The 25970-nt window shown below is 51.6% G+C and overlaps 7 protein-coding genes across 7 annotated transcripts; 2 read left to right on the top strand and 5 right to left on the bottom strand.

Annotated features, from left to right (window-relative positions):
• Positions 1–1185: 1185 nt before the first annotated feature.
• Positions 1186–3359, bottom strand: CGCA056_v009031 (uncharacterized protein; the record flags this gene model as incomplete). Its single annotated transcript, XM_037324278.1, has 2 exons — positions 1186–2061; positions 2115–3359. The coding sequence occupies 2 exons, from the start codon at positions 3357–3359 to the stop codon at positions 1186–1188; spliced, it is 2121 nt and encodes a 706-aa protein (XP_037176180.1).
• Positions 3360–6017: 2658 nt separating this feature from the next.
• On the bottom strand, positions 6018–7201 carry CGCA056_v009032 (uncharacterized protein; the record flags this gene model as incomplete). The annotated part of the gene is made up of 2 exons (XM_037324279.1): positions 6018–6197; positions 6275–7201. The coding sequence occupies 2 exons, from the start codon at positions 7199–7201 to the stop codon at positions 6018–6020; spliced, it is 1107 nt and encodes a 368-aa protein (XP_037176183.1).
• A 2269-nt stretch (positions 7202–9470) lies between these two features.
• Positions 9471–10984, top strand: CGCA056_v009033 (uncharacterized protein; the record flags this gene model as incomplete). Its single annotated transcript, XM_037324280.1, has 4 exons — positions 9471–10146; positions 10247–10448; positions 10508–10681; positions 10822–10984. The coding sequence occupies 4 exons, from the start codon at positions 9471–9473 to the stop codon at positions 10982–10984; spliced, it is 1215 nt and encodes a 404-aa protein (XP_037176182.1).
• A 3347-nt stretch (positions 10985–14331) lies between these two features.
• Positions 14332–16126, bottom strand: CGCA056_v009034 (uncharacterized protein; the record flags this gene model as incomplete). Its single annotated transcript, XM_037324281.1, has 3 exons — positions 14332–14939; positions 15009–16043; positions 16111–16126. 3 exons carry the CDS (start codon positions 16124–16126, stop codon positions 14332–14334), a joined length of 1659 nt encoding a protein of 552 aa, XP_037176177.1.
• A 3652-nt stretch (positions 16127–19778) lies between these two features.
• CGCA056_v009035 (uncharacterized protein) lies at positions 19779–20506 on the top strand (the record flags this gene model as incomplete). The annotated part of the gene is made up of 2 exons (XM_037324282.1): positions 19779–20162; positions 20255–20506. 2 exons carry the CDS (start codon positions 19779–19781, stop codon positions 20504–20506), a joined length of 636 nt encoding a protein of 211 aa, XP_037176176.1.
• A 1120-nt stretch (positions 20507–21626) lies between these two features.
• On the bottom strand, positions 21627–22137 carry CGCA056_v009036 (uncharacterized protein; the record flags this gene model as incomplete). Its single annotated transcript, XM_037324283.1, has 2 exons — positions 21627–21970; positions 22035–22137. 2 exons carry the CDS (start codon positions 22135–22137, stop codon positions 21627–21629), a joined length of 447 nt encoding a protein of 148 aa, XP_037176179.1.
• Positions 22138–22810: 673 nt separating this feature from the next.
• On the bottom strand, positions 22811–25721 carry SP2 (Subtilisin-like protease 2; the record flags this gene model as incomplete). Its single annotated transcript, XM_037324284.1, has 7 exons — positions 22811–23751; positions 23819–24038; positions 24099–24217; positions 24295–24568; positions 24632–24934; positions 25009–25564; positions 25690–25721. The coding sequence occupies 7 exons, from the start codon at positions 25719–25721 to the stop codon at positions 22811–22813; spliced, it is 2445 nt and encodes an 814-aa protein (XP_037176178.1).
• Between the last annotated feature and the right edge of the window lie 249 nt (positions 25722–25970).

The following is a 25970-nucleotide window of genomic DNA, read 5'->3' on the forward strand; positions in this document are numbered from 1 at the left end:
TACTCGAAATACAGCAACTGGTGGGCCCAGGAAACAGTTAAAAGGGGGTTACAGTTGCCTGGAGAGTCTCAGATTGCAACGTGTCTTGAGAAAGGCCCTACAGGGAGTTACAAGAAGGAAAGATCCGAAGCCTAGGATGGGAGACCAAAGGAACAAGCTCAGCCCGCGACGACATTTTGTGCTTTCACCTTCGGCGCCTCTACCAGGAATAAGACTTGGGAGAGATTTGAGAAACTACAACTGTGAAGCGACATTCGAGGCAATCAATTCAGAAAGACAGTCCCGAATTCCACCACCATACTCAAGCCATGCGTACTTCATCATATTCAAAAGCCACTGGTCCACCTCTGCTGTCGTACTCGTTTTCATAGTGCTCGTTGAAATCCGCAGCGAACTTCTTGACAGTATGAATCATCATGCCTCTCAGAACCCGTGTCTCAGTCTTGTCCTTTTCCAGCTGTCCCTTCACTTTCTCAAGCTTCGTCTTTATTTGTTTCACTACGGTGTAAAACGCTCGCAGCAACATATCATCGTCGGAGATGTTCGCTTGCGCCATATTTGATTCAGAAACGGTCGCGTGCCAACAGACTGGTGTGATCTTGGAATGCAATTCCACATTCCGGGCAAAATCTATGATGGATTCACCATGCCAGTGTCACGTCAATTTGGCGCAATCTGAGAGCCGCAAAATCCACGCCAAATTTGAGACTAATTCCCAAAACAAGCTGATTTACGTCTCGGCCTATTCTCTTCATCCCATCGACGAGTTTCTCAAGCTCATTGCCTGTTGATGGATGAGCACGTCACGCCCAGAAAATTCATCGAGGAGAGGCTTTGTCTTGGAGATACACTTGGTAAATTACGATTGATAAACATGCAATACTTCGTCAAATGGTTCTGTGCATGGAAGGCAGCGCGTGCATATTTAATTTGGCCTTCCTCGACGCTAAGCATATGAGTCTCATGATTTTGATTAAGAGCATGAAAGTCGATCGAGTATTGCGCATGACGCCGATCTATGATAGTAAGAGAGGGTATCTACAAGATCAAGCCCTGATCGTGGGTATCTAAAACAAATTCCACGCGGGGAAATAATTCCATCACAGCCTCACAAGCAGCCGAACGATGACAAATGCAACCTGCTGGCTATATCCCTTTAGCTCAAAAGCATGTCCCTTCTTGCACTCAACCAGTAAACGCTTCTAGATACTTGCCCAGCTGGAGTGCCTGGGCAACATCGTCCAAAGATTCTTTCGTGGTCAACACGTCCTGTTCAGCGCTGCTAAGCTTCTCCTGGGCTTGCCAGAATGCCTCCTTCGCCTCAATTATTTCGTTCGACAAGTCATTGAGTCTCGTTTTGGCAAGTTCCCGGTCATCCTGACACGTCTGAACTTCTTTGCGTGTGATCTCGAGGATGTTGGCAATTGACTTTGAAGTACTAGCCCCTGGGGTCTTTTCCAACGTTGCTGCAACTGCCAATACCTCATCTAGTTTTTGTTGGGCATCCAGAAGGTCATGATCTGCTGATTCCTGTTTGCTTTGCGCCTCTTTGAAAATGTCCTCTTTGGCGTTGCTGGCTGCTTGCCATTTTGAGGCTTCCAGCTCCAAGTCGCTAAGCTTGGCCTCGAGCGCTCCGACGGAGGTCTGCAGATCTGCTAAGCAAGGAAACTGCTCCTGGTAAGTGACCTTTGCTTGTCTGATCATGAACTTGACCCTCTCGAGGCTCTCTCTTGAACGCGCGGGACTGGCGCTTGCGCTGACGCGAGTGCGGTGATCCATCGGACGCGCAAGGCAGGGTCGCTTGGCAGCCGGTTGTTCCGGGGCAACGAGAGAGTTAGGGCGCTTGGTAGTCGGACGCGGACCATCGCTTTGCCGATGCTTGGGCTTTCTTGCATCGATCGTGAGGTCAGACAGGTACTGATGCAACACTTTGCGAAGGCTTTCGGCGGGTTCCTCGAGCTGCGCAAACAGTCCCCAAGACTGACTGTCGCGCATCAAGTTCTCAATCGCTAGAAGAACGTAAACACCACTGTCGGCGGGGTGTTCGCAACTTGTTCCCTCCTATTTCTATGGTCAGCTTTGTGGCTTCAAAAATGGGGTGAAAAACGGCGTACCAGGACATGCATATCTATGTCTGCATGCGGGAAAAAGGCATCCAACCAAGGAAGAAGAATGTCGCGCAAAGACTGCAGACGATCTTGCGATGATTTAGGAGAGAAACATTCCAAAATGCCACTTTCCGAGTTGCAAATAGCAAGAGACCACGAGTCGTCGGCCTTGTGGTGAATCGGCAACAGGAGCACGTCGGTGCCACTGTCAACGCAACCATCAGGCAAAGCCTCGGGAATCGCACCATCAACGTCTCCGGGCATGTACGAAAAGTCCGCGCAAAACGCATCAGGGTGGTCGACGCGCCGTTCGACACATTTGGCAAGGTGGCGCATTGAGTCTATTGTCAGCGGCAAGTTGCCTTCCAACTGGACCAGGCAGCGCCTCTGAAGATCCGTCAAACCTGCCAAGTCGCGGTCATGGAAATGAAGTGCTGCTTGAGCTATATTCTCTGTGCGCTGCTCTAGCATCCGTGCTAGCGAAGACGCAGCTTCGAGGCTGCGGGCTCGACGCACGGTGGGTTGCGGCATAAGTTCTCTTGGTGACTCGACCGGGGCCTGGCTGTGAACAATCGGCTGGGTCTCAGCAGTCAGGTGGACGGGGGTGGGCGTCCCTTGCGGGCCTGGGTTCGAGGAAAGCGACAGGCGTGAGACGTTTGGGTGCTTCTTGCGCTTGAGAATTGTGTCCGGGTACTGTTCTCTGAGCCTTTTGTAGGCTTCGGACAGTACCTTGGACGACCATTGGATTGGATTGTGAAGTGCCGCGGCTGCGTCGTAGATGACGCCGCCGGGACGATACAGGGACGGGAGGTCGACGTTGTTTTCAACCGCAAGATTCGATATGCTGCATAGAATAGACGTGTCCCTCACACCGAGCTGATCCTTGGGCTTCGGGCCAGTGATGGAAGGAGGAGGGTTCCAGTTGTTCCTACCCCAGAGCAAGTCCAAAGTCGACCGATTGTTGTTTTTCCGATTACTTGTCTCGGCGGCGAACGGGCGAGGAGTGGGGCCAGGCGTACGGTTTGGGCGTGCTGAAGAGGCAGATGCAGATGCAGATGCAGATGCAGATGCAGATGCAGATGCCTCTGGTCTAGATCGATTGGGAGTGCCCACTGTCGCGTCAGGGAGGTCGTCACTTGTTGGCGTCTCTGGGGACGATGATCCGTCGCCGGCGACGGTGATGGAGTCAAGCGTCGGGCCGGGGCTGGTCGCGTTGGGCGTTTGCAGCGCGCGTCGCCTTGGTGTCGCCATGCTGGATACGGCGCCGCTGCTTGTTGAAGCGGCAGATACAACAGGCTGGTTTATTGCCGACTTGGTATGAGACGGCTTCACCTCTTTCGCTGGATTGAGAGGTCTCACGAATTGCACGATGAGCGGCGTGAAAAGACAGGTGTGAAATGGAGAAATTGCTCGGCTGGAAGGAAGGGTTGGAAAGCGGCATGGCCCAAGCAACAAACCCGTGCCAGAGTGGGGACGCTGGAGGTTTTTGGGAGCTTCCAGCCAATCAAAAGGAACCAAAAGGGTGGCCTCGCTTGCACATGACGCCCAGCGGGCTTTGCACTGCAGCTAAGGTGCAAGATGCACAGACCACGCTACGTGCCTCTTTGCACAAGAGGCACCTCCACTGAGGTACCTGTCTGCACATTACTACTTTGCACACTGATAAGCTCTGTGTTTCCCAATTCCATCTAGTACCAAGCGAGATCTTGTTCGAGGTGTTTTGAAGAGGCTTCTGATCATTTGCGGCCAGCGTAGGAGAATCGCCATCTTTCTTGGGGTCCTCCTTGCTGACGTCGAAGGCAACAAGCTGCGAGGAACACTCGCCAAGGACACTGGCAGCTGTCCGCGTCGCCGGCAGCGTCATCACTCACGCGCAGCATCTAGGAGACGGTAGACCGTTGTGGATTGGGATGTAAGATTGATGCAAACAAATCTTAACGGCTTGAACTGATCTATGATTAATTAGTAATAGATGGGACTGGTCGCTATCATATTAAGATGCATCTGGTGCAACGCAGGTGCTGCATTAGGTTATGTTGCGAACTTGCGATCTGTCTACGCCTACAGTAGGCCTTTCCTATATAGAAGGAACAGAAGCTAGGATGAACCTAAGAGAAACACGTTTAATTAAAACGCCTCAGCTGCAAACCAAAAAGAAATGACAAAAATGATACATATATAGAACTTCATCTACATCACTAGTTACAGTTCTTTAACGCCAGATTAGAAGGCCGCAATAATATTTCCCTCCCACCCTCACTAAGAGTAAATACAGAACATGTGCGGGTAAACTGGTTCAGAGGCAAAAAAGACGATGTACAACATCGGGCATTCGCCGAATGTCACCGACCCGACTACTACTTCAGCCCTCACTGGCGTATCTATGGGAGAGCGGACGGGGTCCCGAGTTCTCCAGTGGGTATGGTCGTACGTGCCCGACAACAACTCTATTGATGGTTATGTAGGCTGTCTGGGCGGCAGGGTTGTCTTGATGTGCACATCGTTGTGTCCTCGCTCTAGACACGGCCCAACCAGCTGGTCCCAGCTTATCCTGGCTACTCTGCAAGGCATACCCTATGTTTTGTGCGGAGTGGATTGACTACAGCCCGGTCGCCTAATTGTGTCTTTGAGATGGTGCGAATGGAGAAAGCAGAGAAACTGCCGCAATTGAGTGGGTCTTCTAGAGAAACTGGACTGGCAGAAGAGACTGCAAACATCGAGAAGTAGTTTACTTGAACGCTCAACCTGCTACGGTCCTCATGTGCATACTGGTTGTACACAGCGGCTGTGGGAAAATAGGATGATGCAGGGAGCTGGAAATGCAGCACCGCAAGGCGAGACGTGACCAACAGGATAATTCCAATCGTAACGCACCACTTTCACTTGGGACCGGTATTGAAGCAGATTCCACGGTTGACTTATCGTTTCCAGGTGCTGTTATCTTTTGCACCACAAAAAAGTACGTTATAGATAAGGCAATTAACCAGGCTAGATTCCCTTCAATGACAAGCCGAACTTCGTGTCATCACCCAGCGACCCCCGCTTTCCCGACTAGACGGAACACGTTCATGCACGAAATAGCATGCCACAAAATGGTTTACATAAAACAGGGATCGACAGTAGACCGGCTGCCCTCGTCTGCCATTAAAATACAGCCGTTGTACGAAAGTATTCATGACGCCGTTGGAACTTCCGAGGGCAGGTTTTCGGAAGTTCCGGGGAGTTGTGTTTGACGGTAAATGATTTTAAGACTGCTAAGTTGTTCGAAACTCTAAAATGACCCTCGCAGAATGGCCTCTGGAGAGTTGCAGAGATCATCTCTACCCGTAGCAAGTGACAGTACCTGATGCGGGGTGGAAGATTACAGGAATTGCCAGGGAGACTGTAGCGTTTGCAAACTTGGCAGGGAAGTCAGGGGTCAAAACGTCTGTATTGGTACGTGTATTTCACCATGTGTTACGCGTCACGAACCCAGTGAATATATCAAGGTTTTACAATGTCCATGCACCAACTACTTGACATGATAGGTTCGGATGAACCCCACCACAGGCCGGGGCAAAGACTCTGAAGTTTCTGAGCTCCCTGCCCACGTGCAGATCTTCGGCCCCGCCAAGTCCATCGCGGCCCCTCCCTCCACCCCCCACTCCGTGCCGTGACAGGCATCCCAGTTTCTTTTCATGCTTGAAGCAACTTCCTCAGATCTAGCTATATCGCACTGAGCAATTCTGACAACAAGCATCATTATTTGTTGCCGGATAGGCTAGTTATGCCAAGGGACGATACAAATATAGATCCCAGGTCATGTCATGAAAGGATACCCATTGAGGATGTGGCGAGCCACATCTAGCGCCCGTGGACAACGTACAAGTTTGTCCCAATCGCGGCGTATGACTGCGCCCTGGGAGATTCTCAGTTTACGTTATGTCCTTGAAGCCACCTCCAAGATCTCGTCACATGAGCAATCTTGGGGCCCCAAATCCACAGGGGCGCCACCAAGACAAAAATGAGGAATTTGACAAGAGCCAGTGCATGGAACATGTACCAGCCGTCCTTCGTCCACCAATCCACAACAGCGAATGAGATGCCCGGCTGCGATCGCGTTTTTCAGCACGTTGACGACGACGCCAATGTCTACGGCCTTAGCCGCGTAAATGTCGGTCGCATACGATATCATGATAGTACACCCGGATGTCATGTTCACATTGAAGACACTGTAGCACGCCTATGGCGGCCCAGTGCCATCCATCTGCCAATCCGTACCCGATCAGTACAGTAGACAACGGGATGACGATGCCAAGCGGTAGCAGCAGTGGCAACGCCGATTCGGGCTTGTGGTACCCCATGCGCCGAGTGAATGAGGCGATCATCTTGTCGGACAGCAGGCCGCCAATGAGAATGCCTGCGCAGAGACCTCCGAGCACAAACAGGTTGAACAGTCCGACAATATCAGTGGACCACAACATAGGGGGCTGTGAGAATACCAAAGAAACGAGGATGGAGGTTGCTATGTTGGTGGAGATGGACACACCAAAAAGCAAGACGGTGAGCACCACAGCAGGCACAGCTAGCATGCGGTATGGTGCCATGGTCATGGACAGCCAGCCGCTGACCGAATGGTGGTGCGTAAAACGCAAAAAGAAGGACCGCGTCGTCCAGAGATTTATCCAAGTCGCTGGATGGATTTGCGGCGCAGCAAACTCGTGCTGTTCATCTTGCACAGACCGTCCGCGGCCTAGATTCTCCATACCGATTGTCTCCCGTCCTTTCTTAGAGATTACCGGGGCTTCGTCTCCGCAGCTCGAGTCTGGGGCAGAGAACAGAGGCGGTTCCCCTCGGATGCATATGTTCATGATGGGCTCGGGGAACATGAGGATTGTGCCGACCATATTGAGTACTGAAATGATGCCGAAAAGATACTGCGGAGAACGCCAGCTACCGAGCCTTTCAATCATGTAGCCAGCGAAGAGGGGACCAAAGACGGTGCCGGCACCGAGTGACCAGGTGTAGACGCTCATAGCCCGACCAAGATACTCCGGCGGAAACAGCCCAGCTTGCCAGCTGGGAAGCTTGCGCAGCACTGACGTGCAATTCATACATGATGGGCCCCAACATCGGTGGAAGTGAAGCACTCATGACTTGGCCCATCAGTACGAACCAGCTGAGAGACCCCAACATGCAGAGACGCCACCAGAGAGGCCATGACTGTATAATAGAGTGTCTGTCAGTTGAAGTCTCCAAATTTAAGACTACACGCTCGTTCTTGGGTTCAATCAAGAATGCAAAATATTGTCGAACCTTAGGGTCTGCTACAGTGCTGGCCGTCGCGGGTCGCCTCACAGAGATTGGAGCTGAAGCCATGATGGAATGAGAATTGCGATGACTGAGTCCACAAAATCAAGAAGAGAAAGTGTCACCAGAATGCGAGGAACAGACTTTCAACGCATGGGTGTTGTGATCTGACTGATATCGTTTACTTGGGTGCACGTTAAGTACTGACGGTCGGTACGTCTTTAAATGGCCGTTGAGTCACGTAAGGCGACTGCGACGACCTTAAGCTATAACAGGAGGGCTGTTTGCAACTTTCCAGGTTCTCTGGATTATCCGAGCAGTGCCAACACCCAACCCTTTTTCGCTCAGTATATGGGACGCCTATCACCCGGTCAGTGTCATGGCAATGGCTCGCCCCTGCTACTGTTGCAGAATAGCACAACCTGACGGTAAGTGGCAACGAGTTCCCCAGAAAAGGGCAGGCATTCTGTTCCGTGCCGTAAGTACATGTACCGCAGTATGCTTGGCATGTTGTAACCTTGCAGTACCGCAACGACTCGTGAATGGATATACGAAAGATTGTACAGAGCTTGGCCAATATTTCACTCGAACATGAATCGTGAGCATGCGAGTAGGTCAATATGGGATTGGTTGACAAGACCGTGCTGCGGCAAAGCGAGATTAGATCCCTTGTACATGGCACTGATACCATGCGCACCATAGGAACTCGCTGCGTTACTGTTCAAAATGATTGTAACTCCTCTCAAGAAGTAATCCTGGACTCCTCATCGACCCATCGGCTTCAGCCCAGCCAACTTCCATTTTCCGTCGGCTTTGACGTAAGACTGCATGACAACAACCCTCCGATCCGTCTCAACCTTTTCTTCCCCGCTGTTGGCGCCAGTCAGGCGTACCGATGTGGATCACATCTGGTGGTGGCCAATAACCTTGTCCTCATCAATCCTTTCCCACTTGGAGGCGCCGATGAGGTGCTGTGTACCTAGTGAAGCATCGCCGAACATCTCGGGGCCGCTAATCACGGCGACAAAGTCTTCCGCTGCCATTTCCTCATGCTTCGGACCCCCAATACTGCTGTAATCGACCTTGCAATTTGCTCAGCTTTGGTGGGTGCTTTGACACCCCTCATCTAGAGATGACCGGGGACCTAGAAACTCACCGTGAGCTTTGGCGCTAGGATGGTCTTCAGCCTGTTCCAGTCCTATCTCAACGATGCAGTATTAGAATTCAGTCATTGAAACGGTCCCCGAGAAGGAAAATTGGAGTTGATTAGCAGCCATTGGCTGACGTGCAGAAGAGTAACACATGCCTTGCTGTCATAGCTGTCGACCCAGTCGAGCAATAGTCCTGACAACGCAACGTAATCTGCGTGGGATGATCATGGGAAACTGTCCGTAATGCAGCCAGCTGAGAGACGTAGAAACGGACCATGGTATGGCAAAGTCGCCGCCATTGTCTTTGAATCCAACTCAAAGAAGAAAAAAGACAAAAAGAGTTTACGGAGAACTCAGCTAATAGAATAAGCCAAATGAACAGTTTTGATAATGACTAAGCGGTCGTTTGATGTCTTCCTTTCATGAGTTCTTCGAATACATCCTTAGATATTTAGTTTATTTATGTCCAATTGTACCAAAACGTCTAACTTCCCAGTACGCTAGCGATGAAGCAAAGTACATAGCTGTAGTATTGCTCCTCGTACGATCAGTGCGATTCTACCAGATGGAACGCCGGAAATGCCGGCCCGGAGTTTCCAATCTCTTGATGACGAGTCAGCCAACGAACTACAGATCAGCATATGCGGCACATTCCGTCACTTTCCCTGCATGGATGGGTGGGCAATACTGCTCGGTCCCGAGTAACCTCAGCCTACCCCACACTAGATGGGAACCTTGGATTGTATGCTGTTGAATGCGAGTGTGCTAGATTCGAAGTATCGCTGTACAAAAGCAGCTCCAGTCAGCTCCTTCAGCACTTGGAAAACGTGTGGTAAGACATGCACCCAGGATCTTTGATATTTATCAACTTTACACGAACATCATCTTCTCAAAAGACAGTCTGACTGATTGCTTGAACAACATGCCTTTCAGGGTAATTAGTATCGGAGGTGGCCTCGCGGGCAATCTTCTTGGCTGCGGGCTCATGAAGGACAGCGTAGCTGTGGGAGTTCACGAGCGCGCGGAACGTCACTCCACGCGTGAAGGTCTTCAAATCCGCCTCACATCACCGGCATTGGCTGGCATGCGCGCGTGTCTCGAGACCGACCACATGCTGTCCATCGTCAAGAAGTTTGGCCCAGCCACTGAGGCTAAGGCTGAAGCTCCCCGAATCTTCCACAAAGACTGGACGCAGCTCATGGATTTGAGCCGCTTTCCAGCGTACGGCAAAAACGCACCCATCACACGCGGCCTCTTACGCGATTGTCTCGCTGACCCCCTTTACGAGGCTGGCAAGCTTCAGTACAACACCGCCATGGAGCGTTACGAAATCCTGAACCCCGGCTCCAACGATGAGCAGGTCCGCTTCTGGCTGAGTGACGGATCCTACGACGACTGTGACGTTCTCATCGGCGCGGATGGAGGCTACTCCAAGGTCAACAAGTTGGTCGGCCTCGAGAGTCTCGACTACATCCCCAGGCATGTAACCCTCGCCGCCAAATGTAGTCTACCGGTCAAACGGTTCGCAACGATGTCCAAGGAGTTGGTCGGTGGGCCAGTGATGTACTGGGCGGATAACAGGCATGTGGTTTTCGGAGGTAAGTGGCAACCGCACATAGAGAAGGAGGAATGTCGGCCCCACCCCACCTCATTCGCCGTGGTTCCCATTTCGGACTCTTCGCTAAAAGGTATCATTAGTGCTTCTTCCGAATAGGAACGTCGCGGAGGAAAGAAAGAAAGCGGGGCGGGAGTACGACGAGGATGAAGCCTCGTGCATGCTCAGCCTAGCCGTCACGAAAGAAATGTTGCCAAAGGATATTCATGAGCGCTCTCTAGACGGGCAATACGACTTTTTCGCGGAAGCCATCAGGATTGGGCGGCACCGTTGTAAGTCTAGATCGTTGGTGCTGTTTCTTCCCTTGCGCGAGATCAGGAGGCTTTGTACTGACACGAGAATAGCCACGAGATGATTGACCTTATGAGAGGCGCTCCTCTCCACATCTATGTGCCCAGGGTGGCAAAGCGACCGGCCAAGAACTGGCGGCAGAACGTCCGGACGGAAGATAAGCCAGAGCTCGGTCACCCTCGGATTTGGCTCATGGGCGACGCTATTCACGCCATGCTACCACCTCGGTGAGTTCAGTATTCACGCCTGCCGGCAGCCGTCCGCTCTCCGGAATCCCGCCCGGCGCCTGCTGGGGGTTTCAGGGGTGTCGTCCTTTTCAAAACGCTCGATCTTGACCACACCAGAGTATTCGCTAACCGATACACAGTGGCCAGGGCGGTAACCAAGCCATGTACGACGCCGGCAAGACGCTTCCATTTCTGACAGGGCTAGCGAGCCATTATTCCCACAAGGATGGCGTGTCAACTGAAGAAATAACCAAGGCAGTTGTTAAGTATGAGAGTGAGATGATACCTCGAGCGTTTGGCTGAGTGAGGAAGAGCGGCGGAGATAACTTCATTGTAAGTTGAGGAGTTATTTCCCCATATTTGAAGCCATGTACACGGTTTGGTCGCTCTAAGCTAACTTCAGCGAAGCCCTTAAACACCAGTGAGGTATCCTCGAGGGCCTTCTTGTTCCTTGCGGGCCAGTGGCTGAATATTTTGACGCTGTTCACCAAATTTCAAGGGCTCTTCGGCAGGACTCTAGCGGTCGACAATACCCCGGAGTTAAGTATGATTTAGGCCGTGGCCTTGTGTGGATCTCTCGCACGAAGCTCTGATGTCTCGTAGTTAACATGAAATTGATTGTAAGACTGCTTTCATAAATTCTCTTGGACGCCACTAGAGCTAGAACCAGCTCTTGATGTGTGTGGAAAGAAACGTGCGAACGCCGCAATCGAACGGCCGTTGCCAACTCATCCTCTCCCAGGAAGATACAAGTGCGTATGACAACCAGACTTGAAAAGCATCATCAATACTTACTACTGTCTCTATGGCCATGTGGGTAACCCTAAAAATGACCACCCCAAGTTCTTTGTATGGGACCCGGCATCGTCCCTACATGAATGGAGAGAGCGAAAGACTACCCATGAAGGGGTTCTTTGGCTTGAATCAACTAGCGACTGCCCCAAATGCAACTTCAGAATAAGGCCAGAGAAGTGTTTTCAACAAGGAATCTCTTAGGACAAGCTTAATTCTGTGTGACATGTCGAAATCTCTCAAAGACCAACTCCTGCGGAATGTGGGGCCGGATGGACACAAACTTTGCCCCGGCCCCGGTGCTCTTCCGCAGACTGGATTCCCTCTGAAGCGGGGTCTCACTTATCACATTGGCAGCCAAATGGTGAGACGGTATGCGTATCTTGCCAAGAGAAACACAGATTTCGTGGAGTTGTCCGGAAAATCCGAACAAGTTCCATATTTGTTTTATTCGTATCTTAAATCTTACGTTTCTCTTCACCCGTCTTGGTCACATGTCAGGTTTTCTGCTGTACCCCGTGTTGTGTTAGCTCACTGCTGTCACTGCCTCATCAAGTCAGCATCAGTTAATTACCTTACAATGGCTTCAATTATCAAGTTGTACGGAGACTTCTTCTCCCCCTTCACTATTATTTGTCTTTTCACGCTTCATGAGAAGGGTTCGTCCTTCGAACACGTCGACGTCAAGCTCTTCAGCCACGAAACCAAGGTATGAGTCTTGACGTAGTTGGCAACAATGACAATGGCAGTCAGTTCACCCGACCCGTCCCACTGCTGATGATTCGTTGTATGCAGCGGGATCTTATGAATGCCAAGCACCCATTTGGGAAAGTGCCCATCGTGGAGGACATTGACGCTGATGGAAATATCACGAAAGTTTGCGGTAGCCGCACTCACCCAAGGTAATAGGCCGAGACCTTTGTGCTGACCAGATGTGGCATGACACAGAATGCAGAGCTATTTCCCGCTGGCTGGCGGTGAAGTACGCCAGTGATGGCACTGCTCTTCTGCCTAACTTTGAGGATTACAAAGCCGTCGCTCAATTTGAGGAGGCTGCATGTGTTGAGTCCTCGTATCTTGCCGCGTCATCTATCACGTATCTCAAGCAGAAAGTCGTGCACCTGTATGTAGCTCAATCGGTCTTGTTGCAGTTGCAAAAGGAGGACTTTGACTTACGTGCCATGATAGGAAAATTGGCGTTCCAGTTGACCCGGGGGCAATCGATGAGTCTCTGCGCTAGGTGAAGGCCAATTTGAAAGTATTCGACCGCATATTGTCTGCGCGGCAGTACTTGACAGGCAACACTTTCTCCCTCATAGATGTTTGGTCAGCAATCTTCGTATACTGCTTGCTGGAGACTGACCCTGAATTTCTTTAAGACCTGCCTAGCTTGGCTTCTTGGTGGAAGAGTGTTAGCAGCAGACCGGCCTGGCAGAGGACTACTGGTCAAATTGCTTCTCGCTGGGAAGCTATGAAATGAGGGTTGAAGTTTTGTTGCATAAAACTAAGCAGCAGCCCTAGAGTAATTAAGATGGGCATCTGGTTGAAGACTTTCGTGTGGGGCCGTGCTGGAAATTGGTGATGAATGGATAACTAGTTAAAGACTGCAGAGTCCTCTATGTAGGGGTTTGAACTTGTGTCTGACCTAAAGCTTTGCTATGCATACTTGGCCTTGCTGTGGGTGAAGAATACTGAACGAAGAATGGCGACTTGCGATTTTGCAAGGAAAGCGAAATGTAAAATGATAAAGTAGGCTAAATTCGAGCCGATGGCTACTAAAATATGAATATGAATGAGGAATGTCTTAGTCCATCTTGCTAAGCAGGACCTAGAACACAGCCATTGGAAATGACAGATTAGGTCTACCTAAACAAGTGCAAGCTCGCAGTCGAGTCCACCGTCGAGATTCCATTTCTTCCTGCCGCGAGGTTCTTGGTGTTGGTGCTCTCAGCAGTCAAAGCTTTCCCATCTGACTAAGGCCGCGCTATGGCTTGAATCATGGAGCATACTCAAGAACCTCCAAAATCAAAATTTGTTCCAATATTCGGACTCCAGGTTAATCCATCGGCGTGATCCCTCGCGAAGTATTTCTCTATATGCGAGTTTGACGCCGAAATTCCCCTTCCTTTCTTGTAGGTCTAGGTGGCAATCTCGGCGTAATCCCCTGAAGGCTGAGTGCGGGCTTTGCCAAAAGTTGTTTGCGATACTGATTCGGCTCTACTGGACCGAGCATGAGCGATAAATTATGAGAGCCAAGTATGATAGAAAACCACCCGGACATATACATTATACGCGGAAAAATGGGGGAACCCAATTTAACAGAACCGATCCAGACTGGGTCCTAGCCATCAGATACTTTCAGCTGGAGGCACCTTCGGAAAATACCCTTGTTGCATGCTCACTGGGCCAAGGACCTTCACGTCAAGGAAGACTTTCTTGGTAAAGGGACCATGAATAGTTATGAGCGAGATCCAAAGACACTAGGAGTCTGTCATTCATCGGTCAAGAGGAGAAGGGTGAACGAAGAGACGACACAACATTGCCGCGAGTGCGGTGATGGTAGCGGCAGCGTCTGGTTGAACGGCAAGGCAAGATGCGCCGTGCTGACGGAGGGAGTAGACATGGCCGCCGCAAGATGCTCATCGTCTGCTGTTAAATGTCGCGTCTAGTTCCAGAGTCTGTCAAGGTCCCTAATGGTGTGTACCCAGCCTGTCGCGGTCAGACAAAAGCTCCCTTCGCAGTGGGGCCTTGGGAGTCGAGGCAGATCATCATTGTCGAGCACGTCAAAATCAAAGCCTGACTCAAAACTTGACGATTACAGCTAAAGAAATCTCAACAGAGAACATGCATATAAAGACTTAGGCCGAACTTGAATAGAAGTCCCCAAGGTCCTCGCCAGTAGGTTTCGCAACGGGAACCTCCAGGCCGCCATCCTCTCCATTCGCCCTCGCAGGACCACGGCCCTCAACCTTCTCCTTTGCCTGCGAGCGCCACCACTCTAATCGGTCCAGAAGTCCCTCGCTGGCGGCTGCTTGTAAAGCTGCCACCGCCATGCCCCAAATGGTGGCGTAGATGCTATCGTAGATGGGAGCATCGGAGCTGGCAATCGCTGGCCCCATTTGAGAAAGCTTAAAGATCAGCTCGAGCTGGTAATCTAGCTGCTCACTATTCTGCTGGTCACTTCTGTTTATAATCGGCATGTCATCGTTGCGAACAGAGCTGTTGCTGGAGTGGTCGATCGTGCCGGCCAAGAACTTCACAGGATCTTGTAAACTCGGCTCGAGAAGACGACCTTCATCCCCGTCGGCCTCCTCTTGGGGCGTTTGGGCAATGCATGCCCGCTTAGTCGCCCACAGGCTCTCGTTGTTGCTGTCACTGTCTTCATGTTCCTCTACAGATTCTTCTGCTTCCAATTTGCGCTTGCATGCGCCAGAGGGACGCGTCGTCGTTTGACCATTGGTGTTGCCTGGTACAGAGTTTTAGTAAGAGCCACTGAGGTAAAGGGGATGCAACCACCTTAGGGTTAACGGCTTACCTTGTCGATCGACGTGGTCAATATCAGAATTCTCAATGGCATAGAGGAACACCATATCACCATGGCCATCCTCTTGAGACGGGGTGCACTCCCTACTTACGTTAGACGTGTTTATGCGGCCATTGGTGCTGTCGGTCAACCTTTGGCTTTCTTCCTGGTTCTCATTATCCTCGAAGGTCTCGTTTGTCGTGTGCCCATTCCCCGTCGTAGTCTCAATGGTATCCTCATTGGACAAGGGGGCGGAGAAGTCCTGGAACTCTTCCCAGTCCAGCTCGTCAGAGGAGTTCCATTCCTCTTCCTCCTTGCCGGGGCACGAGCTGCTTTCCTCCGAGGAGTACACATACGACAACTCGTCGCCGAGGTAAGATTGAACATCCTTATTGGAGGGAGAGTCTTCGTTCTCGTCGAGCCACCGTCTGAAACAATCGTTGTGGATGCATGTGCGATTATCGCTATCGACACGAGGGGGTAATTCATTGTTCGCGTAGCTAAGCGGAACGGAAGACGTAGGTGCATCTGGTGTAACGGGAGGCCTTGGTGGAAGGGGAGACTGAGGAGGAACGGGCGGAAAGGAGTAGCTAGGCTCATAGCTAGGCATATAGGTAGGCGGATAGCTAGAGACAAAGCTAGGCGCACGGCTAGCCGAACGGATAGGATCAAAATAGCCCCTACTCGCAGCCATATCTGTGGTGAAGTAAGACCTGGTTGGCTGATAATTCAGTGTTGGTAATTGAGCTGAAGCAGGGCCTTGGGAAGCAGGGCCTTGGGCTGATGCCGCCAATCCATGGCCATCATAAGCAGAATAATCGCGGAAGGGAGGATAAATGTTGTTGACGTTCCTGTCAACAGCGGGGACATACACGGCGTTATCGCCGTGGTGATGGCAGTCGTCGCCGCCTACCGTGACGCTTTGTTGGCTGTCCTGGGAGCATCCATCGCAGCTATTTTGGCACGAGCTCCGGTGATCAATCGACTCTTCCATCAGGTCACCTCCCTGAAACGGGGTTGTTCCTGCCGTAAGGCCCCCAATGGGCGCTGTGGTTAATAGTTAGATTGTGCTCTTGACACCCGTGTCCCTGGTGGCAGCCTGAAGGTGACTTACGACGACTGTTCCCCATGCTGAATAATGAAAGAGTTGAAGAAAGGGTAGTGATGTGACAGCAGCTTTAGAGGAAAGAAGAGGGAGCTAATAGCAACGAAGGCCTTCTGTGGAAAACTTAAGCAGACAGGGTGCATCCAAGGTTGTCCGAATATGTCCGTGGATGTGGTGGCTTGCCCCAGACTGGTCGAACTCTCTTGGTTGAGGTGCCTGTGGCTTTTTGAATGAAAAGCTCTCAATTTGGTGGGAGCCTCCTACCTATTCCAGTACCATGAGAGGTCCATTTCACCCTACCTGCCTCTTGTAACAATAACGAAGAAGCAGAGTGCGTGCATACGTGATGAGTATGCGCCTTTGAATGGTCAGATTTCAAGATAAGCAAGCCCTCGAATATTTCCCCGTGAGAGTCATACGGCAGTCAACAAGGTGCGCCTCCAGGCGGCAAACTGCGGAAGAAAAGTTAGAAGGGAAGAAAGATTCAAGATAAGCAAGAAAGGCTGCAAAGCACCCGGATAAAGTTGGCATGCAAGGGTACCACGAAAAAGGTTAGATGTAGACCAGATGCAGAGACGAGGAGGTAGGTTGCAATTGACGAAAAGACTTGGGGACGTATGGGCTGGCAACACTCGTACCAACCCCCCCACCCCCTGTGCCTTAATGACAGGTCCGAGAACGCCCAGAATCAACTTTTCACGCGGAAATCAACGCTTTCCAATAGTTTGTGTGACTCAGCATGGGGACACAACGTTAGCTCGTTTGAGACATTCATAGGTAGATGACGCAGCACCCTTTGAGACAATAGATATTTACATCGGGTGGAACGGCTGGGCGATAGTCCCCTGGGTCAGAAGTCCGATCATTCAGATGGCCAGCCCCTGATCTCTGCCTCTATTGATTTGGTTGAATGGGCTCTTTGAACAAGTCAATGACAATCATCGTGGATGGTCTGGTCCAGATATGGTGTCTTACTCTGTACCCTTTTACGGAACCTTAAGTGACACTGGCATCCAGTTACAAGCTAAAAACACGTTGACGGCGCGTGCAGCTCGGTCCTCCCCTCATCTCATGTCAACATGAACCGCCTGGCTGGCATTCCCACGGACGCGCACGCATGCTAAGATCCAATGCACGTCTACCTACAACTTTGATGATCACTCGACCAGCCAGAGTACGAGCGCAAGGTCGATATTTGCTTGTTCTGTCATTCATACTACGCGGTAAGCTATGACGTCGTACATGTTCCTAAAAAAAAAGTACAATATACTCGCGGGTGCCCCTTTGAACCGAGGGCATTACGCGAAATGTTTCTCTCAAGCTGCCAAGGTCCGCTGGAAAGTTGCTGTAAGGTTGAAAGGGTTGTTCCTTTGTTTGCAAAAAGGTGTTTAACAAACAAGTTACCAGCTCCAGTCTCCACCACACAACTACTGTCACAACAGATCCTACTTACATCATATCTTTCTGTGCATCTGATAATTTCAGATGCTATTTTACTTTTCATCAGTTCGCATAACCTCACATCTCAAGACTTCCTACACATCCTCCTCTATTGCCAAATTATGGGATTGTTGCCACGATGCTTCCAACGCCACCTAACACGAAACAACAGTGGTCGAAATGGCATCGCTTGCCTAGAGAGATCCGCCTTCTTATCATACATGACCTAATGCAAGCAGGTTGCTCTCTAGGTCTCTTGGCCACTGTGTCCCGAGAGTGGCAAACCGAGATCGAGCGACATAACTTCTCTCGAATCAGACTGACACCATCACGCCTCGTCGACTTTGATGGAATGATTCAAAGAAACCAGGCACTCGTCAGCTACATTTGGCTCTGCTTGGAGCTTGATAATTACGACTGCAACACATGCGTACCTGATGGTACAAGGCTCACACTAGAAGAGTGGGGGGAAGCTTTTGAAATCAGTGACACCGATAAATGTCCCATCACCACCGCATTCCGAGTTTTGTTCTCGATTCTCAGCACATGGGATATTCGCCGCAATTTGATACTAGATATTAGTATCTACTCGCCCAGCGACTCGGAGCATTATTTTCCATATCTTACCTCTCTGTCTGACGCCCCTTTGAGTATGTCGAGTGAGTATGGTATCGAGAAAGCAAGGTCAAGCCGACACTATTATGACCCTCGACACGGTTGGGTTGCTGGGTTTCAACACGCCGCTCCGCCTCGACATGCCATCGGAAGGATGTTCCATTCAGTTATGGAGCAGGGGCCGTTTAGCAGTGATCAGTCAGAGCTCCAATGGTGGGATCAGCTTCCAGCAGTCCCAGCCGTGACCGGTTTACTTCTCCGCCAACAGAATCGCCGTAGATGGAAGCCGCGGTCATTGGCACATATGTTTGCCCGGTTTCCTAGGCTCAAAGAAGTTCACTACGAGCCCTGGAGAGAATGGGACTTCCCACAACACATTACAGACAAAGGTGAGTGTTGCCACACCGCCACCCTGCACTTCCAAGCCATTGCTCGCTCTGACTTTCTTCACATACTTGTTTCCTGATGTTTAAATCCTCTGTCTAGAATACCGATATCTCTTTGAGTCTGTCCGCCTCTTCAACAACAGTCTCAAGAGACTCATAGTCTTTGAGAACTTCAATCAACAGTATCCAGCTACGATACAGCGATTCCTAAACGGAGTCGACTTGGCTCAATGCGACAGTCTTCGCAAACCTGATTCAGATGTTAGCCGGATAGTCGCTCTCGCCAGTCTCAAGCTGGAGCATCTCGCAGCATCCTTCATCGTGGACGCTAGCAGTTTCTTCGAGATTCAACCCACTTGGGAGTGGCCGAGCCTTACCTCGCTTACTCTTACTTCAAGGCTACTTACGCCCGGCGGGAATTTAGTTGAGATTGAAGCAATGCTTCAGCAAGCGGCAGCAGCAGCTATGAAAATGCCCCAACTAGTTACTATGGAGATTTGGACCGGGCGAAAGGGGTTAGCGGCGCTCTTTAGGTATCAGGCGTTCCGCAACATCCCGCAAGCAGTGGTTCTTTGGAGGGGCACATGGAAGTTTGCCATGAGCCCATCCATAACCCAAGCTTGGGAAGCTGTGATGCATCAGTATAACGGTTGGAGGCTCGATTTCGTTGAAGAACAGTTGGATGAAACGACTATCAAGTCTCACGGAGATGCGATTCAACACTTGATGCATGCAAACCAGATTATTCGCCCCGTCTCTCTGCGGCAGATCCAAATAGAACAGAAAGCTCTAGAGGGCGTAGACACTGTATCTTGTTGATGACAAGACCAACTACAAAGGCAAAGAAGCACACATAGTTCTGAGTAGGACAGAACACCACGAGGATCTTCCCATATGTTCAAGTTTTGGCCAGGTGGGTTGGCCGTAACAGACGGGAGTGTCTGTTAACACTGCTGTGGAAGGCCCGGATGGGGCAGGCACGTCTGGGCTACCACTGGGTCTTGCTGGCGCTGCGTTGAAACCCACTCGACAGTCACTTCGCATTCACTGCGACTACTCGAGTAGATCCTTACTGTCTTCCCATTCCATCAACAACCTGAAAGCACCCCACCCACAAACCCAGCCACCTACCTGCCTACCTTGGCTCGGGCAGCCACCTCGTCCAAGCTCCTTCCGCACTCAACTCAACACTGTCGACGCAGTACCAGACGACCCAGGCTGTGTCCTACTTCCACGATGGCAGGACCCAGGCTGTTGACAGCCCAGTTCAAGACATCGCTGCTGCCGACAAACGAACACGACTGGGCTCAGTTGCTGGCCTTTCTGACCTGTTTCAGCAATGATGCAAATCAAGCCTCGCCGCCCTTTGCCCCGACCGTTCTCCTTGTCTCGAGTGAAGTCCTGTCGGGGCTTCTGCGCTCATTGACTCAGGACAAGGTTACCACCGTCCTCGGCCACGATCTCGACATCAGTGTCCATTTCTGTACCTCGTCTGCTGTTCTCAAGGATTTGCAGACGTCTTCCCTCGATGATGGTGTCTGGAAGAACGTCCTCCAAGGCCGCGTGACCACATCAGGTCTGAGAGAGTGGTGCGAGGCCCAGGACAACAGCTCGAGGCTGGTGAGTCGGACCGTGCTGATGATTCTGTTTCCTTTCGTCTCCTTTCCTTCAACATCCACGTCCTAAGCTAACTCTATTGCCTACGATCTCAGACTGCTCAAACTATCTGCTTCTGCGACATTGACCAGGCCTCGAAGCCTGATGCCTGGGGACCAGCAGCGCTGGATTTCTTCACGACAGATAACAACGGCAATATCAATGAGATGGAGGGAGAATCGGAGGACTTGGAGTCTGACCAAAAGAGTGACTCGGGATCGTCGGTAACCGCTGACGGTGAGGAGCCAGAATGGTCGAAATGTTTGAAAGAGAGCTACCGCGAAGATGCGGTGGAGGCTGCGGTTTGATTTGGGGCAGACGGGGATCAAGAAGGTGTGCATTGTAGCCCCTTACGGGCGAGGATGGCAATGAGCGGTCAAGTGGGCTCCAATATAACCATCCCAGAGGGAGACGATGGGGGTCTTCACTTTCCGCAAACCTCAAGCGCCCAACCACACACCACCCGCGAGTTCCACCGTTACTTTCAAAGCACAATACAGCACCATCTCGTTAAACCAAATCCGAACCATTGAATCACAGCAGGCCGGTCCAGGGAAAGTGAACCCACTGCTTCCATGGCGGAAATGTTCCGTCGCTTCCAGCGCCAAGACTTTCGGCCTTGCTTATACAGCACCTGCATGGGCAGTGAGTGCATCGAAGCGTCCTTTCCTTGCGTCTCCAATGGCCCGAGGATGTGAGAAAGAACCCGACTCTGCCCCAACGAAAGCTACTGCTTGGCAGTTTCCAGGAGCTACCACTACTTCAGGGCCACTTTGCACTTCGAAGCTACCATCAGCAAAGGAGCGTTTAGCAAGGAGCTCTGACGATGCCTGTCTGGACGCTCAATGGACAAAGAGAAGGGTGATGACGATATGAAGCAAGACCTAAGACCGCATTGTCTGAAGAGGGGGCAGCATCCTTTCCTTCGGGACCGGGAAGAGATGAGACCTTGAACGGACGGCACGTGCCTTTGAACGGCGTGGAATCCGAGAAGGAGGCCGAAGTGTAGTGACTGGTCTCCTCGTTGACCGTCGGTGTTTACTCCAAAAAGAATACAATGTGTAGGTGTATCCTGCCGGGTCCAGGTCGATGGCATCACATGGCCTCTGGTCGCGCGGATAGACCCAGTGGTGACTCGTCAGGTCTTTCACCCGTTGATGTAGCCATTGCCAACTCCACGCACATGGGGACCAGATCAGAGACATCGTCGACAAAGAAGGGATGATCGCGGTCTGGCATTGGGGATATGGCGACTTCTGGAACGAACTTTGGGATTGGGTATGAGTTCTCGCGTAGAAGACTACGACTATGTTCCCCCGCTTCAATACGCGCCCGCCCACTGCCCAACTGCCTGCTTTTCCGTCCGTTTATGCATCCACCCCGAAATTCTCTCCAGCCGCTTTCGAGTCCATGTCTCGGTATCTCCATCTAGACATAGGGAAGGAAAGGGGGGCCTCCCAGGGGGCGGACGTGGATCTCGTAGCTGGATTCCGGCAAAACATTTTGAATCATGGTCTCAAAGTCGCCCATAGTTGCCGCGGTGATCTCGCAGCATATGGCTGCCTCGATGAGTATCTTTTCGCTGTTGCCCTTGAAAGTTCTACAGGAAGAACCTTTGGCGACCAGCGGTTCCAGAGCCTGCAGCTGGTCCAACAACGTGGAGGCAGTCTCGTCTGTCGCAACGCAGTTTGTGATGATGATGCGGATGTAGCCTTTTTGGAGACTGGCATTCTCCTTCGGGGCGGCACCGGGCTTTGGCTCAGCCTCCATCGCTAGAAAAGCAATATCAGAAGAAGTCCAGTGGAAAGGCATACCTGAGAGGGCAGCAACACATACCTTTTGGCTTCTGCGACTGGGAATCGATACGCTGCCGGCGATGTCTGAGAGATTCAGAGCAGTCCTGGGGCCGAAGTGACGCTGATCGAGTGGTGGCAGCCATGGCTTCTGTCGCAGTTCAAAGCGGCGACCGTGGTTGAAAAGAGGCAATGTCGCAGAGCCAGGAAGTGTTCTTTCCGAGGGGAAAAGAAGCCAGCCTCCTCTAAGATGAGGCGATCGCGTTGTTGAACTTGTTGGGTAAGGCTGCGCGTGGGTAGGTGGGTGCCTGCTGGCTGCTGGCTGCAAGGTCTTGGTAGGTAAGGTGGGCAAGCAGGCAGGCCTGGAATAGAAGGCACGTCGGTGCGGCGTGGCTTCCTCGATTGTACTCGACCCAACGCGACGCCGTCACTTTCTTTATCTCGCGGTCTGTCCACCAGCAACGCGACGCCCCAAGAGAAAGCGCGAAGGCGGATGTAGTATGCGTCCTTCCGTTTACATTTTGAGTCACTGCACACCAACCTGTGGATGCTACGGGTGTGGGATACTCTTTGAGTTCTTTGAATCAAAACATGCCAAAAAAAGAAACATTTAAAGAGCTTGTTCCCGGCTTTTGGCCCGCCCGCATCTGGAAGCTTCCAGAGCCGTCGGAATTTCTCAAAGGTGACTTCCGTGTGAGCCTTGTCGATGGAATTAACACCCAGCACACATCTCACTCCGTCAGCGCGACCAATCGATCTCAACATCGCTCATCATATCCAGTCATTGAATCATTCATGCATTCTTCTAATTTATATACGTTACTGGGTCATAGTCAATGAAAGAGGTGCCTCCGAACCACCGTTGTTTGTCGCGCAAATTGAGATACTGCCCCCCGAGAAGTCGATGTACATCAATCCTGCACCCGAGGCTCTGTTTCCAGTGAAATACTTTGGCCCAGAACTATCGTCTCCGATCTGAATTTCGATACCATCGGAGGTAGTGTACGAAAACCCGTAGTTTCCCTCTTGGATATTCAGACCAGTAGTCGGGAAACAAGACGTCGTCCCACTCGCAACCTTCTCGTCCAACTTGAATACCTCCTTGCCGGCTGGTGCTTTGACGGCCTCGGAGGGCTCCTCAGTGATCTTGAAGGCTAAAGTGCCTGACCCCCCAGATCCGCAGATCTTGACCGAAGAAGTTGACTGGGCGAGGAAGGTGCCTGACCACGGTCCCTTGGATTGGTGATATCCCTCGTCTGTTGACCCTGTCTCGATGCTCACGATCATGTCTGGGCTAACATCGAATGAAAAGCCGTACGTTGTTCCAGCTGTTGCACTAAAGGCGTTCGTGGGAAAACACGCCGAAGTACCAGCGCTAACTTGCTCGCTCAGTGAGAAGAGCTCTTTGGGCGCAGGTTGAGGGGGTGGCGGCGGTGGCGGCGCGCTTGTTGCCGCAGGTGGATCGCTAGTTGTGGCCGGAGGAGGACTAGGAGTTGCAGAGGGTATCGTCGTTGTTGACGAGACTACCGAGCAGGCCTCGCCGCTAAGGTCTTGTCTTTTGAACTTGGCGCTTCGCCCAGGACGGCCACAGACGGCACCCTGACCATTGAAAATAACCGGTCCTCCGTCAGGAGATCGCTGGTAGGCCATATCCATGAGGAGCTTTTGCATGTTGGCGGCTACCTTTCCAATCTCGAACAGCTGCGGGTATTCTCCAACCGCAAGAAGGTAAGCTGCAAGACCGGCCACAGTGGGTGCAGCTGGGATGCATCAGTTAGTAAGGACGGCCTTTGCCTAGTATGTTGATCTTAGGTTGGAGTTACTAACCAAACGATGTGCCGTCATTCTTTCGCGTGCCGGAGAAAAAGGAATTGGCAGCACACTGAAGCTGAACACCAGGTGCCATGACATGAACATGAGGTCCTCCTTGAGAGAAGCTGGCATTGTTTCCCGTGTTATCAACGGCCCCAACGTTGATGACCGGAACGCCGTCTTTAGCCATCAAGCCTGGCCAGCTATCGATGTCGGCAGCTTTTGCTTTTCCTTGCTAGATGTATGCAATGAGCTCACGGGCCTGGACTAGTAATCACTCCGCTGGGCTACTTACAGCTACTTCAGGACGGTTGTCGTTTCCAGCTGCCGCAATCACAATGATGTCCTCAAGAATCATCTCATTCACATATTCTCTCATCGTTTTCTTACTGAATTCAGTTGCACTATCCAAACCTTCGCGCATGTAAGCTGATGAGCCTTCGATCCGTTGGAAAGCAAGAAGCTGCAGATGGTGGAAAGATTATACGTACGACAACGCGAAATGTTGACAATGGCTCTTCCCTGTAGCTTCTTCAACCTGACGTCCTCCACAATCCTGTCAAGAGCGTCATCGGTATCGGAAGCCTGGGTTCCAGCCTTGACCACGACCAGGTTGACCTGCTTTGCGACTCCGAACTTGGGACCGTTAATCTTGGATCCGGCACAAGTACCGTGTCCATCAGGGTCGAGATCCTCTTCAACGGACCTTTCCTCCTGGGAGCCTGCGAATATCCAGCGGGGTTTCACGGCCATACCAGTGTATTCCTGGTTGTTCACGTAGCTTAGTCAACTTCACCGCCTAGATAGACCTGAAAGAATTGTACCCACAGCGTTTCTAGCGTAATATCCACTGTCAAGAACATAAACGGTAATCTCGGCTCCGGCACTATCGTCGTATGTATAAGCGTTGAGTGTTTTGAGGTCCACCCCAGGCGGCTGAGAAAGCATGACGAGTTCTGTCGGGGCACTAGCTTGCTTGACCACGGCGCGCTTTCGAATTCTCCCGAGCTTGTCAAGCGACTCCATCCACCACTTCTCGTGGACCTCATCATCACTGGGGTCTCTTTCCTCGATCAGCACAGATGCACCATTGTTGTTGCGATCCTGCTGGTCAGGATCGGCTCCACCGACCTGGTAGGTTTGTTAGCTGATGGTCAATTGATATGCAAAGGTGTGTTGCAGCCGGACGGAGCAGTTCGCCGTACCAAGGGATTTTTGATGAGGTTCTCACGTTGCGTGGTTGTGATATTGGCGGCGACGAACAAAACTTTTCTACCCTCTGTTACTCTGTAATTACCTTGACCAAGGTTCTTATCTACCAGAGCGAGGAAGTCTTTCTTGTCTTGGTCTGTGGCACTGTCTTGGGGGTAGATGACATGCGGTGCTGGCGTTTCGCTCGGCACGGCACTTGAGGTACTCGTTGGGGCTTCCGTACTCGTAGGTGCCACTGAGTTGGAAGATGGAGGCGGTGCAGATGAAGGTGGTGCGGAAGATGGCGCCTCGGGTACAGAGCTAGGCGGCTTGTTCGGATCGTCCGGATCGTCAGGTTTGTCACCGGACGAAGAGCCGGCAGTGACGGATGCGCCGGCCGCGACAGCCGCCGGGGCGGCCCCAGCAGCGGCACCGGCAATGGTAAAGAAGCCACCACCGGGTCCTCCAACGACGACAACGCCAACGGGAACAACGATGGTGTCTCCATTGCTGACCGTAGTGGTCACTGGTGTGGCACTGCTCGTGGGTGCTGCTGAAGAGACAGGGGGGCTGGTGATGGTAAGTGGACGGGTAGTAGGTGCGGCAGAAGACGGTGGCACAGAGGATGGTGGCAAAGACGAAGGACGGCGGCTGGATGAGAGTGCGACACTTCCCGTATGGGTTCCGTTCCTTACGGGGGTGGCTCGTCGGAGGATCGGAACAGCATTGTGGTATGGTTCGCCCTGCAGGTCAGATGCTACTGCAGAGAGTGAAAGAAAGCTCAAGATGACAGACAAGGAGCGTTGGGCGTCAAATTTCATATTCAATTAACGAGAGTGAACGTTTCTAAGGAACGTGGGTGGAAGAATGTAGAGCGATCGGTGGTGGCCTATTCGCGCTCTCTCGACTCATATATGAAGGCAGTTCTCTTGAGGTCATATTCATTGGACTAGTCAATTGGAAACATGGTCATTTA

The sequence above is a fragment of the Colletotrichum aenigma genome (genome assembly GCF_013390185.1).
Source record: "Colletotrichum aenigma strain Cg56 chromosome Unknown KSG_Cg56_contig06, whole genome shotgun sequence".
NCBI lineage: Eukaryota > Fungi > Ascomycota > Sordariomycetes > Glomerellales > Glomerellaceae > Colletotrichum > Colletotrichum aenigma.